The 17,270-nt window shown below is 42.0% G+C and overlaps 1 protein-coding gene across 10 annotated transcripts in view; it reads left to right on the top strand.

Moving 5' to 3' along the window:
• Positions 1-2,902: 2,902 nt before the first annotated feature.
• Positions 2,903-17,270, top strand: part of LOC119008397 (polycystic kidney disease 1 like 1) — a 32,966-nt gene continuing 18,598 nt past the window's right edge. For 2 of the 10 annotated variants that reach the window (XR_005071407.1, XR_005071408.1), the window contains exons 1-11: positions 5,255-6,633; positions 7,270-7,401; positions 7,662-7,834; positions 8,605-8,766; positions 8,894-9,204; positions 10,297-10,383; positions 11,974-13,087; positions 13,689-13,854; positions 14,440-14,679; positions 16,770-16,902; positions 17,001-17,204. Coding sequence is in view for 8 of the 10 variants with exons in the window: in XM_037078637.1 (XP_036934532.1) it covers positions 6,449-6,633; positions 7,270-7,401; positions 7,662-7,834; positions 8,605-8,766; positions 8,894-9,204; positions 10,297-10,383; positions 11,974-13,087; positions 13,689-13,854; positions 14,440-14,679; positions 16,770-16,902; positions 17,001-17,204 (2,907 nt within the window). In the remaining 2 variants the exon portion in view is untranslated. Of the gene's footprint in view, positions 2,994-4,975; positions 5,226-5,254; positions 6,634-7,269; positions 7,402-7,661; positions 7,835-8,604; positions 8,767-8,893; positions 9,205-10,296; positions 10,384-11,973; positions 13,088-13,688; positions 13,855-14,439; positions 14,680-16,769; positions 16,903-17,000; positions 17,205-17,270 lie in introns of those variants that run through there. The other 8 variants (XM_037078639.1, XM_037078640.1, XM_037078637.1 and 5 more) reach the window with 7 other exon arrangements.

Consider the following 17,270-nt stretch of genomic DNA (forward strand, 5'->3'; position numbering starts at 1 on the left):
CTATACAATTAGTTGACAATCAGCCCTTACTTCAGCTGATTAAAATGTTCCACGGTCTGGACACTAATATCTGGACACTGGTTCTCTTTATAATGTTGAGAACATTACACACTATAGGGGGATTTGAACACTGGCCACAAGCGGTGGTGACCTTTGACCCCTCATACCAGGGAGTTAGGACAAGGAGCCCTGGCTGGATTGGGGATAAAAGCTACCAACACACACACACACACACACACACACACACACACACACACACACACACACACACACACACACACACAATCAGAAGACCTCCTCCACCACTGCAGCCACACTGACACATCAAAAATGTAATTAATTTGTAGCATTCACACACAGGAGAAGAAGTGATCCTTCTTTAAGACTGACTGAAAGAGAGCTGGATTTCCACCGGAGGCCTGCGTGCGTTCAGGCCACAGCTTGCTGATTATTGATCACTGTGTCAGCGCCGGAGTCGACAGATATTCTCACCTACAGCCCTTCTTGTTCAGTCTGGGCTACACGTCAAACGTCAGACGGATGGGAAGAAACGTGGCCCGCTGCCTCGCCGCAGGGCATGCAGGCAGGAGACACCCCGCCTTGAAATCACATTTGAGCTGGATGAGATTCCTTTCTTCTCCTCTTCAAGTGAAGTTTCTTAAATTGGGTGGTTGAGAAATATAATAGGACACATTTCTTTTTTTTTCAAGGGGCTGTCTGGGCCTTTGTCAGATAAGGTTTCAGCCAACTTTTTCTTTCCAGCCGCTTCTTTATATTGAGCGTTCAGGATGTGGGACAAAGGCGAAAGCTGGGAGTTCTGGAGTCATTGTAACTAACTGCTTTTTTAGGCCCAATTTGACCGAGGAGTGCTCAACTTGGAATGAAAAATAGGTAGAAGTGCCCTTTAATAATCATTAAGGTATTTCTCCAGTGCCCATAAAAGCACCATAGGTCACATTAAAGTCTGTTATTCATAACTTTATCCTGTGTGGTATTGCTAGAGATTTAAAATGTGGTTGTTATGTTTATACGTTTTGTTTTTTTTTAAAGTTAGTTCTGTCCATCTTAGCATCACAGCAATCTGTGAGACTGTCATGGACACTAATTCTGACCTTTCTAGTGACTGTCAGGGTATTTCGTGCGTGCAACACGTTTTCTCCGCCTGAATGAAACGCTACATTTAAGAGAAAGTTCCCTTTGGTTAAGGAGCAGAGAGAGAGAGCTTTTCTGTAGGTTAGAGTCTGTTCAGCTGTTTAAACCTTTAGAGTTCGTGGACAAAGACACGAATTTCCCTTGTTAAAGTCGCGCTGGGCTGTCACAGAAAACACTGAGAATTCGTGCCACGGAGCACGATTCGTTTAGGTAACATGTCACTGCCTTGAGCTGTCAGTTCATGGTTATTTTGTAACCTTACACAGCATAAACAGAATGTTTTATTTGCCGTAAAATACTGATATTGTTTAACGTCCTGATGTTTCTGTAATCTGCTGCTCTGATTTCTTTCTTTCCTGTGATATTAAAAGTCATGTAATATCCTGCTGAACTCGTTTTTTTTACGTGTTTTCTCTGCTCCCCGGCCCTTCCTGTCAGACCCTGGTGATCCTGCTCTGATAAGATCTGCATGTTACAGTGGATCCTCCTTAATAATTTGGCCTGATTGAGGCTTGTTTGGAGGGTAATCCGAGCCCGCAGAGCTCCCTCTCCTCCCCCCAGGGAGGAGGAAAGGGCGACAGAGGCCGTCAAATAGCTTTTAAATAAGGATGTTTAACTTATATGCTACGCGTTGAAGCACAAAGGTGAACTATATAATAAAGGTGCTTCTAATGCTTAAAAAAGCTTTAGGATTAAATAGATGCGGTTTTTTTTTCTTATAGCCCCATTAAAAGTGCTGTTTGTAAGAAAAGTTTAGTTTTGAGTCTCATTCCCAACTCGTCAAATAATGACACTCGGGGTTTCTATAATCGTCGAAACCTGACGTTTTGGGATGAAGGCAAAAAAAGCGTCAGTTTTCTGACAACTTAGGGATGAGACTCAAAAAATCAGCTTTTCTTACAAATAGGACCTTAAAACCACCATTTTCTCGCGTTAGTATCCATTCATGAATTTTAGGTCGTTGGCAGATCGTCACTTATTGGTTTATTGATTTGGTTTATCCTGAACTTTGAATTATTTTTCCAGGCCTCCTGTTTGGATTCGTGGTTGAGCAGCTTGTAAATGAATAGGCAGAGAGTTTGGGATCACGCAAAGACTGAGTGACTTGGGCAGCACAAAGAGAAGAATCAGGTATGTTAGAAAAAAAGAAAGAAAAAAAAAGAAAAGAAAAGAAAAGAAAAGAAAAGAAAAGAAAAGAAAACATAAGCGGGTCCCAGGAGCGTTTGTACCCTGAAGACAGCTGATTGAATAACAACTACGTCTTAATTGTGAGTTCAGACTCATTAATTAACCTGCAAAAAGTGGCAAACGTCATTTATTTCTGTGTTTGTGTGATTCAAGAGCGCATGGAGCAAGAACAGAACACGCAATAATGAAAGCACAGGCTGAAGCACAACATATGGTCAGTTATGGACTTTTTATCTAAATTGGCACCTAGTTTAGCTCTAACTTTGGCTGGTCCTGTTGTAAAGCTTGCACTAATTTCAAACAGACTGGGGACTGAAATGAAAATTTGTCAGTTTTAGATTCTGCTGTTGTTCGCTGTAAAATCACAAATCACCTCGCCATACATTTGCAGATAAAATGTCCAGTTCAAGCGCCTGTTTAAAGAGAAGGTGACGCACGATGACGCAGGGCCTTTGATTAACGGCACATACGACATTACGTTTCTTTTTATATTTGAGTCCATTTCTTTACTAGATTCCTTCAAAATCTGCAGTTAGTCGTTTCCTATTCATGTTTGACAGAAGGATGGAAGTCCTGCGTTACAGATGAACGCAAAAACACTCAGACTGCTGCACAGCCACAGTAATCAGCTGCCTGAAATATAAAGTTTACATGTGAGTATGCTTTAAAATACATAAACGCGAACAGATTGGGGAAGAATAAAGCCAAAACAAGCTGCCTCATGTCTGGCAGCTTCAAACAGCCTCTTCTCCCCTCTCCCCGAGTCCTCCTTGGGTTCAAACACTTTATTTTTCCACATGATTCATTTGCTTTTTATTGTGGCTGGACTCGCCTCCTCGCCTCTCGCTGCCATGACGGCCTAATCTGCTGCTTATCTTGTTTCATTTCTGTTTTGGCAACATGACGCAGCTCGTTTTCTCGTCCGCTCCCGAATAGAAAACGTTGGCCTGCGTCCATGATTTCTTCTTTAAAGACATCACAGAGCTGATAAAACGAACAGCTTGTGATCGCAGATAATTCGCATTTAGACAGAGACTGAGCCACGGAGGCGGTGAGGGGGACAGACGTGGCCACACCTGGACATCTTTATCAGTGATTTAATTTTAAAAAATGGCCGTGCCCTCGCTTCAGAGTGAGGTTTGGTCAGAGAGGGATCATGGGTCCTGTATTTATTTTAGGCTCCAAGAGACTCTCTCCATGAATACCTTCCACCACACGACTTCTTTATCAAATTCATTACTCGGGGGAGTATACGAGCTGCTGTGTGGCTCATTGGTCTGAAAGTGGTATCTGCTGAGATCAGAGATGAATGAGCTAAATAATAGATCAAAAAGTAGGAAAGCCCTCTGAAATGCGAGGCAAAAGGAGCCTCCTGTAAGCCAAAAATAATAATAATAACAATAATTTGGTTTGAAAAGCGGGAGCCTGTCGGATCTATTTTTGGCGGAGGAGCAGCCACTGAACGATTTTTCTTCAAATATTTACACCCAGATGAAGGGAACTTGAGTCTGTGATGGGGCTGGTGAATAAAGAGGTGGAAGTCCAGTCAAGGATCAGCACATGGAGCGGCTTGGATTATTTGTTCATCTTCGTGTGAAGGTGTAACTCTAATTCCCTCCCATGGTGATAAAGGCGCTTAAATATGTGCAAATATAAAGGTGTGAAGGCTGAAGTAACGGGCTGCTTTTCCCTCCAGCATGTCCCTGCTTTTTTCTTTCTTTCTTTTCTTTCTTTCTTTCTCTTTTTTATTTATTTATTTTTTTTGTCCGACAACCCTCCTGCTGACATGATCTATATTTGATATCGCCCCGGCTCCGTACAGTGCGCTGAACCGGTCCCTCCAGCGGACTCCGCGTCCTCGGCGAGACCCCGCGCACCTCGCCTGTTTTATCGCCCACTCCCACCGTTACGCAGCGCCGCAGCGCCGATCCACCAGCTTCCCCTCCTTTTTATTTGACAGATTTCGTTGACTTGGCGGTTTGTTAATTGTGTCACCGCGTGTGCACGTTGAAAACCCACCGTGCGCTTAACGAATGAGGCAGGTTATTGGAGGTACACCGGGCCCGGTGTGGGCTTTATATACACTGTCACGGGGCACAGCCCCGCATATTGATGTGAGGGGCTGGGTTAAGAAAACGCTCCTCAGACAACCAGGAGGTGCTTGACTGGACTCCGGGGGGTCCCACGGCCAATAATACTTAATGAATTTTCACTATTAATTAATAAATACAAGAACGATCCTGATTTAACATACCGAAATATGAGATGTCAAATTTAAATCATATAACCAGTGCGCTGTGCCGTTAATCTATATTTGAGCAACAATAAAGATTACCACCGTTTATTTTTTATTTTTTTGGGCTGAAGTAAAATGTGATGATTTGTGTTTCCGTTTATCCGCTTGCTGGGTTTTTTTTTCACTGCGTCCAAACGTTCGGCCGGACACGAAACGAAATCGTCCAAATATGCGCGTATTCCGCATGAAAAATGGACAGAAAATGTGTTTGATTCCCCCCGCTGTGCCTCTCTCCGGTACAGTCAGCCCGAGGAGATGGCGCGGTCTGAAAGCGCCTCCTGCCGGCCGCGCCGAGGAGCGCGCAATTCTCTTAAAGGGGATGTCTGGGAAACCGGAAGAGTTTTTTAAGGTGGAGCGGTGGAGTTAGCAGCACGGCGAGGACGGCTTTGGGTTTTTTTTTTCACCGAAGGGCTCACAGGGCAAACTGGTCTGTTTTTGAATTTTTTTTTTCTTAAATGTATCTTTCAGTCCAACAGCTTTTAGGCGCTCTGCAAAAAATAAAGTGCGTCATGAGAGGGAGATCGCGCTGAAGCTTCCGGTCATACCTTTGTGGAAAAAAAAACAAGTTCAAAATGGGCTGCCACTGCTGGTGAGATCATTTTCAGATTTTTTTGGGTAGAATTTCCTTGGGTTAAGACGGTAAATGGCGTGTCCGGCGCAGGAGCAGAGGCACCTTGACGCACCAGTGCGCACAGGTGACGCTCAGGTGCAACACATTTTGTCACTTTTATGCGTCAGAAAAAAAAAACCAAAATTCGAACGCTCCGGCATGAACGATTGATTCAGCTCATGGTGCATGTTATTCAGCTTTGTAGGCTTAATGGCTCAGTTGACAGCCTAACTGTTTAGTAAAACACATAGTCCCCAAATTTTATTAAAAAAAGACACATTAACACTTTTGGACGAGTCTGAGGACAGTTGCCGTTTTTTTTTTTTTTTTTTAATGCTGGTGAAACAACTGAGATCAGTTCTGACCCTGAGGTGGTCCAGCCGGCTTCAAACGGGCTGCTGGACAGTAACGGGATCCCGTCAGTAACGGGATTTGCTCCGTGGCTCGTGTCTCACGCGTGGCTGTAAAGGAATAATTCCCCCTTGTTTCTTCTCATCCAGTTTTGAGGCCTTTCTAAAGCAGCTGGGCACGGGGCCAGGTCACTCTCGGGCCAGTTGGGTCCATCCAAACGAGGCGGTGTGATGACAACAGATCAACAGCGTCACTTCATTCACATCTCTGGATTAAAAGTGTGCACGAGGCTGGAGGGGGGAGAAAAAGATCACCCGTTCCTCTATTCTTTCTTCTTCTCTCTTTCTTTCTTTTTGTTTGTTTGATGTGGTATTTCTGTGCCTCATTTGAACGCATAATTTTTGCAGCGTTCGTGACAGAACAGGCAGCAACGCAGGTCTGGAGGGGGCAGACTCGGTGCAGCTGTGCGTGTGACACATGGCGTTAAAAAAAAATAAAAAATTAGACGTTCACTTTGCAGAACAAATCCCATTTAAAGGGCAGATGCACATTCATTTAAATTCCCCCACGACACAACATGCATGAAATACAGTTTGGAAAAAAAAAAAAAAAAAGGGTGGCAGGGTGAGATCACTTCATCCTCAGCAGCATCACCGGATACACGCACACGGCCTCTGGTATGAAACTCTCACTTATTCGGATGCTTAATTTGCATACAGTCTCTGTGTTCACACCTCCCACACACACACACACACCCTGTACTGTATGCAGTGTGCGGCCTCCTGTCTTTCCCTTCGTACTGAAACTCGCCCTCCTCCTCGCCAGCTCGTCCTCTCTCTCGGGCCTCAGACATGTTCGGTGTTGTCCTCTGCACGCTCATTTTTCAGCGCTTGTCCGCGGCGGCGCCTGCGACGGACCGCGAGATTTCGCCGTGGTTCACGGGGTGCGTCAGCGCCGGCAGCTCGGTTCTCCGAGCACCCGAAGGCGCCCGTGACCTTGACCCGGTAGCCTGCTCCGTGCGCTGCCTGGATGAGGGGTGAGTGTTTTTTGGCGAGGGGGGGCTGCACAAGAACACGCAGGTGGTTTTCAGCTGGATTTGTTTGTGCCATGTTTGATGGGGGTTAAGGTGAAAATCCACTTCATGTTATTAAAAAGATTATCCCTGTTGTCCCTAAATGTTGACACCAACTTGGATTAGAGTATAAAAAACAGATTTTTATTTTTAAAAAACGCACTCCTGCGTTTGTGCAGCCCTGTTGTTCTGAAGTCTTTTAAAAACAAATTTAATTTCAAACACCAGAGCGGTTTGAAAAATATATTTAAATGATGTGGAAGTCCAGATTTCCATGTGATTTGTTCTGCCTTTGAAGGGGGCGTAAAACCATGAAATTACAGTCTTTCTCTTTTTTGCCTTTCTTTCTTTTTAATAAAGCCTTCAGCATTAAAATACAGCGGCAGCCTTGAAGATATTGGCAGACTCCATGTTGGAAATGTCTGTTTTTACTCTGTGCAGTCACATGTAGCTTATTGCTGCAAACAAAAGGAACAAGCCACACTGATTTTTGCTTTTGCTCTTTCTGAAAGTGCCTCACGACATCCGTACACGAGCCCTGAGTTTTGTATAACTGTGTTCAGTTTGCGCTGTATTAACTGTCAGCGTATGTTGTTGAAGGTTCCAGGTTGCTGCGGTGAGCTCAGAGGGTTGTTACTGTGGCAGCCGGCTGCACAGTTTGGTGTCCTGCCAGTGTTTCAACACATCTTCCAGTGGAGAGATGAAGGACGTCACAGGAGAAGAAAGACAGAGGTGAGACAGAGACTGATGCCTCTTCCTTTGTCTTTCTGTGCCCAACCATGTCTTCTCTTGATCTGCTGTGTCTGACAGACCTAAGTGTTGTGTCCGTCTGAGTGAAACATTATATTCAAATGTGTGTAAATTGAGCTGGCATGTGTATGTCACAGCCCCTCACACTTTTTGTGTTTGACCTGTGCTGAATGCTTTAAATCTTAAGTCTTTTCTTTTCTTTTCTTTTCTTTTCTTTTCTTTTCTTTTCTTTTCTTTTCCAGCGTCCTCTCCCTGCCTGTAGGAGATGGACGGGGATGTGTGGCTCTCTACAGAACTGAAGGACCGTTTCTGCACAGGGTTCGCCTGTCTGCCTCTCCACACAGGGCGCAGGCTGGGCAGACCTTTGTTGTGAAAGTTTCAGGCAACCTGACTGGACGCCCCGACCAGCCCACAGGTCAGCTGCTGCTGTGTTTTACACAGGTGTAGTTGTGACCAGGCAGTGTGGAAATGATTCTATTACATTTATTTACTCAACATGTATTTTCTGTGTCTCTGTTGCAGATTGTTTCAATTTATTTATTGGCTGTTGAATATTCTTCATGGTTTAACAATAAACAATTTGAGTTTTTGCTTAACTGAAATGTAATATATAATCGGTTATGTTATATATAAATACAGTACATATATCATATTATTTACATCATAAAGAGAAAATCTGAGTTATTGAGACTATTACAAAGAGAAAGTGTGTTTGTCCATGCACGGTGCTGTGCTAACTGTAGGCAGAATTTTTAAAAGACAGTATTTATGTAGTCAGTGTCTCTTTTTTTATATAACCTTTTTTTTTTTTCAAGATTCAGTTGTTTCACAAAAAAATTGTATATCTGGAATAAAAGGGAAAGCCACTCTGGAAAAAAATGTAGCGCTCTTCATGTTTGGGTCTCAACTTAAAACAAGCTAAATGTTGCTAAACGTGGTGAAAAATGATCAACAAAAACTATTTCAATTATATGTTTCACCAAAAATACATCATTGCATGTACATAAATATATACAATGGTGTAATTCAAAAATACTGCTTGTTTTTATGTTAAAGAACATATTTACACCCAGAGAAAATGTATCAGAATAAATGATTAATGTTTATGTCATTATTGAAAAATACTCATGGCACATATCACTTTCACTGTTTCCTGTTTTAAATGTCTTTTTCTGTGATTTGTAGGGATTCCGGCTCTGCGAAGGCAAGATTTCTCTTACGTCACTGTTGAGATTCAGGAAACGACCCATAAAGGTCAAAGTTCACAGCGTGTCAGCGTGCCGGCCGACGGCTCCTTTGTTGTGTCGTCTCACTGGATTTTGGAAGCGCCGGGAAACTACGAGCTATGTGAGTCAGCAAGAACAGAACAGCTTGTTAAATAAGATGGTGAATACATATTTAACTAAGAGTGAAACTGTTACAATGCGGTAATCCTTTCTTCTTCTCCTCTTTTATCTTGACGTTTTCTGTGTAGACGTCATTGTCTCCAACCCCCTCTCCGCGCTCTCCTCCACCCTCCACCTCTCCGTCTTTCAGCCCCCGGTGATCTCTGTGCTTCACGGCCCCATGGGCGTCCCCTCCTGCATCCCCTTCCTCCCCGAAGACTCCGACAGTGTTAAAGTGGAGGCGCTGTACGTGGGTGACCCCGCCACGCTGCAGGCAGACGTGGGCGATGGTCTGGTTGAGGAGTTTTATTGGTGCTTTACTCACGAGGAAAAAGGGACAAACATGGAGGACGTGAAGACAGTTTGCACCCACAGCTCTGACTGTGTGAACGGCACTGTGGTGAGCAGGGCTGAGATACTAAATTAAAGGTTTTCATTTAAGGCTGAGGTTTCCTTTTTCAAATTAATCACCATGTACAATACATAATGGATTTTTCTCTAGTGGCTTAACAAAACTTCAGCCTAGTCTATGCCTAATGAAGCAAATTCAAAGACAACAAGAATTCTCTTTTATTTTTTGTTATTCTTATTTTTTAAGTGTTAGAATTGACTCCCAATGAATCAGTGATATTAAAGTCAGCCTGCATGAATTTATAGTCCAGCCTGTATGTGACTGCTTTATGACATTATGAGACTTTCAATATCAAGCTTAAAACAAAAACAGTATCTGCCTTTTAAAGATTCTCATCAGCTTCACTTACGGATTCTTTCTTTCTTTTTTTTTTTTTTTAAATAACCGGGCTTGCTTAAAAATGAATAAGTGTACAATTGTATGCGCATGCTAATTGCATTCAAGATTTATGATGGATTGTATACATGTTGTTGTCAGGTTTAGTGAGAAAAATATGCTTCAATATGCATTTTATTGGAATCAGATATCTCATTACAGAATATGGTCTGTGGCTGTGGTCTTACAACAACACAGACACCACCACAAGTTGATCACATATAATAAATATTTATTGCATTTTTTACTCACTTTAAATAATGTTTATTTATGTGGGGTCAAGGGTCAACACCTAAAATGGGAGAAGTTCTCATAAGCATCATATCCAGTCAATAATAGGCAACTATCAAATTAATTATTCTACAAAGTCTTTTTAGGACACGGACAAATCTGATCCACATGTGTTTCTTTGATCACTACACTTACACACAGTGAGGCATTGCAGCCAAGTGCGATAGCTCATTTTTCATGTAAGAACCGGAGCTACTGATACCCCCACCTCATGTCAAAATCGTATTTAAACAGCAGGTAGAATGCCAGTGTTTGACAGGGACTGTAATGTGAAAAATAAATGAGAGAAAAATGTCACACACAAAAAAAGAATGAAAGCAAACAAACTTATTAAATCTGAAATGTTCCTCATTGACTCACCGTCACGTTTTCAATCTGATTAACTAAAAAAACTTAAATTCTAAATGTCTCCAGGACTGGACCTTTGAAGCAGAGGGAGTCTACATGGTGTCAGTGAACGCCTCAGGTGCTTTTGGATGGACAGAGGAGAGAATACATGTTGTGAGTAATGAATTCATTCACTGAAAATGTTATTCTCATGTTTAATATTGATTGATAGTGATAAAGCTGGTTATATTTTTTGATTTGTGTTGTCAGTCTCCCAATAATTTTAAGACTTTTTCAACACCAAGCCCACTGGTTCACACATAAAGATACATCAATCTAAAATAAACATTTCAGAATATTAAAGTTTTATTTAAAAAAAAAAAAAAAAAGAAGTAATTTCTTAAAACAGCTGGGCACTGGAGTAATTTAGTAAATGTTACTCATTTCAAAGCTGAGCATTTTTGGGGACTACTTCTAGCTGTGGATTAATGCACATTGGTTGAGTTAGTGAGTATATACAGCGGCAGTCTTCTGCTCATAATTCATAGTTTATAATGGATTGAAAGATGTGGTTGGTGATATTTTAAATTTGTACCATTGTCAACAAAACCTATTGGAAGACCAAAACCAACAAAGTGTTAGTCTGTCTCTCAATACTTTATGACTTGCCCTGCCTGTTTGTGGCTCTCAGCACCAGACCCACTGGCTCCTACTAAAAATGTCCCAAAAACGGAGTTTCTGTTTTCTTTTTTCTTTTTTTTTTTTAAAGACTCTGTTATTTCCTAATACAGCTGGGCACTGTAGTTTTTGTGCAAATGTTGCTCAAACAGAAGAAAATTGTGCATTTGTTGGGGACTATTTTCAGCTGCGGATTAATACACATTTGTTGTTTCAGGAAGTATTCACTGCAGTCTCATCCTCATATTTATTATGGATCGAAGGATATGGCTGGTGATATTTTAAATGTGTCCTATTGGCTCAAAACCCATAAAAAGACCAAAACCAAAAATATCTAGTCCGTCTTTCAAAGATTTATGACTTCCTCAGCCTGTCTGTGGCTCACCGCGCCAAGCCCATTGGTTACCTCTGAAAACATAAATCTTGAAACATGTGTCCAATACATATATATATTTTTACAGGCTCAGTAATTTCCCTGGGCGCTGTAGTTTTTAGCAAATGTTTCTCAAACAGGAGGAAACTGACCATTTTTGGGGGGACTATTTTCAGCGGTGGATTAATACACATTTGTTGAGTTAGCATGTATTTACAGCAGAAGTATTATCTGAAATGTTTAATAATGATGACAGCATACAGTTAGTGATATTCTAAGTTTGACTTAGTGGCTACAAAGCCCATGAAAATATCGAAGCCAACAATGCATTAGTCAGTATGGCAGTGTATTTAAAAATGCCCAAAAATATTAGAATTTAATTTTAGAAAATAATCTTAGTAAAATCCCTAACAAAGCTGGGCACTGTAGTTTTTTAGCAAATGTTTTTTTTAAACAGGGCTAATTAAACAGGAGTATATGTTGTGGACTATTTTTAGCTGCGGATTGATACACAATTGGAGAATTAGCATGCATTTGCAGCAACAAAATGTGGTGGACGCATGACACAGAGGAATTAGATATAGCAGATTTTGGCAGCCAATACATTAATGGAATCAGTTCACTGGTGTTTTGGATTTTTCATGGGATTTTTTTTGCCATTAAGAGAACTCCAAATGATGACCCAACGTATCCTTTAATCTCAACACTTGCAGGTGGTGGTGCGTCCCGCCATGTCTGACCTCAGAGTGAGTGTATCGGGGAGGAAGCTGACCTCAGGAGAGTGTGTTCCCGTGGACGTGGAGCTGTTCACCACCATGAAGCACCTTCTCGTCCTCAACCTCACACTGACCGCTGAGCACGGCCGCATTGACAACACAGCTCATTTTGATGGAGATGGAAATGATTCAAGCGAAATGACTCAGCAGGGAAACGGCAGCGATCATGGCTGCAACAACAGGACCATCAGCTGTGGTCACAGTCTCAATCAAAACCACGATAACATCCGTTGTCACGCTGGCACCCATTTATATCTGCTCTCGGACACCTATCTCAACATCCACAGCCGCTCCAGCTGCCATTTGAACCTCTACCTTTGCTGCTGCCTCCACCCCTCTGCAGGACAGCACCACCTTACAGCTTCAGTTCTCTCCACTTCGGATCCTCCGTCAGTGCTGCTCTCTGACACCTCGATGTTGTACGAGAATATATGTGCACTGAGGCCTTCTGGGAGCTGGAAGTCAGAAGTTTCAACACACGTGGAATTCAGCCTGGAGGTCCTCAGCAATGCCAGCCGAGTGGGCTCGAGAGTGAGCTGGACCTTTAGTTTGGACGATGACATCGTGTTGAACAGGACAACCGAAGAGTGGAGCATAAAGGCGTCTCTTTCACTGGCAGGCTGTTACAAAGTGACAGTTGAGGCCTTTAACCCAGTCAGCTCTGCATCGTTCTCCACACACATCCTCGCTCAAGATCAAGTAGGAGAGTTGGCGTTAAATGCTCAAAGTGTGATCGCAGCAAATCAAAAACACACTGTCCTATTCAGCGCCACGGCGGGGTCAAACATGACCCTGTCTCTGCTGGTGAATGCAGCACTGCTGTACAGAAACAGCAGTTACACGACAGGAGAGCAGGCGACAGTGGTTTTGCATGTCAACCACACAGAGACGGTTGTGGTGGAGCTTCGAGCTGAGAACCGAGTGTCTTCTCAGAAGAAAAGCTTGAGGCTGTGTGTGGAGGGGAACAGGAAGCCGTCACCGCAAGTTAGAGTTAATCCAACGTGGCAGCCACCTACCAGTCAGAGTCCTGTTCACAGCTCGGCTGACAATGGTGAGGAGGGATTTCTAACACCGCTGAGCATTGGGACTTTGATTAAGCATTTCAGAAAAAAAAGTGTGTGACTTTTTATATGTATATATATATATATATATATATATATATATATATATATATATATATAAATATATATATATATATATATATATATATATATATATATATATAAATATAAATGTCTCACATTATTTGTTTAATCACCGTCAGATCTTTAATCTTCACATTTCTTAAATAAATTGATAATTCATTTTTCTCACAGTCTTTCAAGCAGATTTAGTTCAATAAAGGTCTCATGCTTTTATCTGGATGTGACACTGCTAAGCTCTTGAGGACTTGCTTTTATTTTCTGGCTTTGGTTCATGCAGCGATCAGCGAAGCATTGTAAATGCAAACAAGAGAACCAATCAAAAGCAATGCTGAAAATGTGCCAGTAACTGTAATTTGATTACATATTTTTTCCTATGTAACTTTATTGGATTAGATTACATTTATTTTGCAATGTAATAACATAATGTTGATACTTTATCTTTGTGTAGCAATATATTTAGATTTATAAATATAAATGAAATGTGATGTCTGATTTGTCCCCTGACAGTGCGGATTTATGCAGCAAAGCAAGCCTATCCCACCAGTACAGATGTAACCTTCCAGGCTGTGACTGACGTACCAGACCCCGTGGAGTTCCTCTGGCACTTTGGAGACTCAACATCAGCCCGAACCACCTCAAGGACCGTCACCACAAGATACCACAAACCTGGCAGGTACGGGAAACAGCTGACATACAGTGAAGATGCACCTTTGACTCCTGTGATGTTTGACTTCAGTGTACTGCAAATAAGACTGTTTCAGATGAATTCTGTAAAACGCACTCCCTTACATCAGGAATCCATGATTACCATTTGTAAATTGTGCATCGATATAACCATTTAATTGTCAGCAGGTTGATATTTTGAAAATATATCTATAATGACACTAAATAGTTCTGCCTTGTTGCTGTCTTTAAATGTGTTTCCCCATTGTCACTTTTTATTTTTGGATCTTTGTCACCTTGTCATTGGTTATTACTTTTGAAGATATATCATATATTTTTATTTACTACCTCTTTTTTGTTGAACTGTTTGCCCACTCCTACCATGTAATTAATCAGCTGTAATGTAAAGTGTCACCTGTACATTAAACATATACTAAGGCATGTAAACAAAGTGCTGTGTGTGTAGAGTTTCAGTAATAGATCCTGAAATCCTAAAAAAAAAAATCAAATTAAAAATCCTTTATATTGTTTGTATTGATAAAAAAAAGACATGTAAGCAGTAAGAGTTGTACCTTTCCCCCTCGCCTCACTGCAGGTATGATGTAGTTGCAGTCATGTCAAGCGGCCGGACCTCCCTCACCTCCGATGTGTTCCCACTGGTGGTCCAGAGAGCAGTGAAGCTCAACCGTCTGATCCACCAGCCGTCTGTCCCGCAGAACCAAATGGCGACGGTGAGCTGTCGGGTCAACGTGGGGACCGACGTCGGCTTCCTGTGGAGCTTCGGAGACGGATCATCCAGACTGGGACAGAGCACAGAGCAGCACGTCTTCCACAGGTGACGTTCACTATCGGTGTTGATGTATTCCAGATATATTCAGTTCAGTTCACAACTTTTTATTACCGACTCAAGGTCCAGATTAAAGACAAGACATTTCATAAGATAAATAACATACAAACTGGGATTGGTAGCGTGTAGTGTGAATCCTTTATGTGTGATAAAACCAAGATGATTTTATTCTCAGGGACATTAAATTGGCAAATGGATGTATACAATTTATTAAAGCCGCTTGGAAAGCACTCCTGCAGCACCAAACATCTGTTGTATGTATTGGCGTTGGTGCACATTTTTTTTTGTTTGTTTGTTTTGTTTTTTTTTTTTTTTTCATATAATAACAAAAGAAACAGTGTCTCCATTACATAACTGTCAGCTCTATTATAACAAAATGGAAGCGTTTGGGAACAACAGCAACTCAGCCACGAAGTGGTAGGCCACGTAAAGTGACGGAGAGGGGTCAGCGGATGCTGAAGCGCATAGTGCAAAGAGGTCGCCGACTTTCTGCACAGTCAATTGCTAGAGAGCTACAAACTTCATGTGACCTTCAGATTAGCCCAAGTACAGTACGCAGAGAGCTTCATGGAATGGGTTTCCATGGCCGAGCAGCTGCAGCCAAGCCACACATCACCAAGTGCAATGCAAGGCGTCGGATGCAATGGTGTAAAGCACGCCGTCACTGGCCTCTAGAGCAGTGGAGACGCGTTCTCTGGAGTGATGAATCACGCTTTTCCATCTGGCAATCTGATGGACGAGTCTGGGTTTGGAGGTTGCCAGGAGAACGGTACATTTCAGATTGCATTGTGCCAACTGTGAAATTTGGTGGAGGAGGAATTATGGTATGGGGTTGTTTTTCAGGAGCTGGGCTTGGCCCCTTAGTTCCAGTGAAAGGAACATTGAATGCTTCAGGATACCAAAACATTTTGGACAATTCCATGCTCCCAACCTTGTGGGAACAGTTTGGAGCGGGCCCCTTCCTCTTCCAACATGACTGTGCACCAGTGCACAAAGCAAGGTCCATAAAGACGTGGATGACAGAGTCTGGTGTGGATGAACTTGACTGGCCTGCACAGAGTCCTGACCTGAACCCGATAGAACACCTTTGGGATGAATTAGAGCGGAGACTGAGAGCCAGGCCTTCTCGACCAACATCAGTGTGTGACCTCACCAATGCGCTTTTGGAAGAATGGTCAAAAATTCCTATAAACACTCTCCTCAACCTTGTGGACAGTCTTCCCAGAAGAGTTGAAGCTGTAATAGCTGCAAAAGGTGGACCGACATCATATTGAATTCTATGAGTTAGGAATGGGATGGCACTTCAGTTCATAGAATGAGTAAAGGCAGGTGAGCGAATACTTTTGGTAATATAGTGTATATTATTATCAGAGACCTCGGAGAAGATTTTCTTTAACTGAAAAGTGTTCATCAGATTACATATTTTGGTCAGAATACTTTAATACTTTAACTAATAACTATCAATAATTAATAATTGAACAATTCTTATCTACAATGTTTGTTTCTGTTCCCTTTTTATGTAAAAATGTAACATTAATTATGTTTATTTTCTTATTACTAATTTTCATTATTTTCTTGACATGATAAAAATTTTGTTAAATACCAATACTTCTACTACCACTAATAATGTTCATAATTACAATAATAATGATGCATTATTTGTTATATTTATATGTTATATTTAAACTGGTGTTATCCATGGCCTGTTTAATGTGTATCTTATTGATTGTCATATTGTATTTTATATGTATATATTGTAATAAGGATAATGATAATATTTGATTGATAATATTTGATATAAAGGATAAAAGAGAGCTTGCTCTCACTGGCCTTCATATTGAAAAATGAAATAATTATAATTTAAACATCAATATCTGCCTCAAAAATCCAGTGCCCGTCGAGTTACAGTGTCTTATTATTTGGACCAGACGACCTTGAATTTCCCCTCCTAGATCCTGATTTGATGAACCTCTTTTCCATTTTTCTTTGGTTACCTGTTAATCGTAAATATCTGCCTCACTGCAGTGTGTGTTTCCGCTCGTGTGTATTCACTGTATGCGCTTCTTCACCCTCCTCAGCACAGGAGAGTTCACAGTGACGGTTACCGTGTCCAACCTGGTCAGCTCGGCCTCCCTGAGCAGTCCCATCTTTGTCGTGGACCGGCCCTGTCGGCCTCCACCGGTCAAAAACATGGGACCTCTTAAAATACAGGTATTGTGTATCTTTCTCATCCTTAATATGTTTGTGTGATATGGTACCTAAAAAGATAATAACAATTCGTCATCTTCTCTTTTCCGACTCTCTTCAAGGTGCGGAGATACGAGGTGATCCGTCTCGGGGTGACCTATGACTCGGAAGTGGATTGTGACCTTTCAGGAGGCCTTCGATACACCTGGACCTTGTTTGACTCTGCAGGACGGGACTTCCCTTTGCCCCTCGTAGACACACACAGACAGAGCCTAGTACTGCCCGGCTACATCCTGCGTTATGACACCTACACTGCCAGAGCCAAGGTGAGTGACAGATGCGTTGGTCCTCGGACTGGGAGCTGGGATCTCTTTACAATTGTGAGTGTGGCT

This window comes from Acanthopagrus latus, chromosome 19, assembly GCF_904848185.1.
Source record: "Acanthopagrus latus isolate v.2019 chromosome 19, fAcaLat1.1, whole genome shotgun sequence".
Lineage (NCBI taxonomy): Eukaryota > Metazoa > Chordata > Actinopteri > Spariformes > Sparidae > Acanthopagrus > Acanthopagrus latus.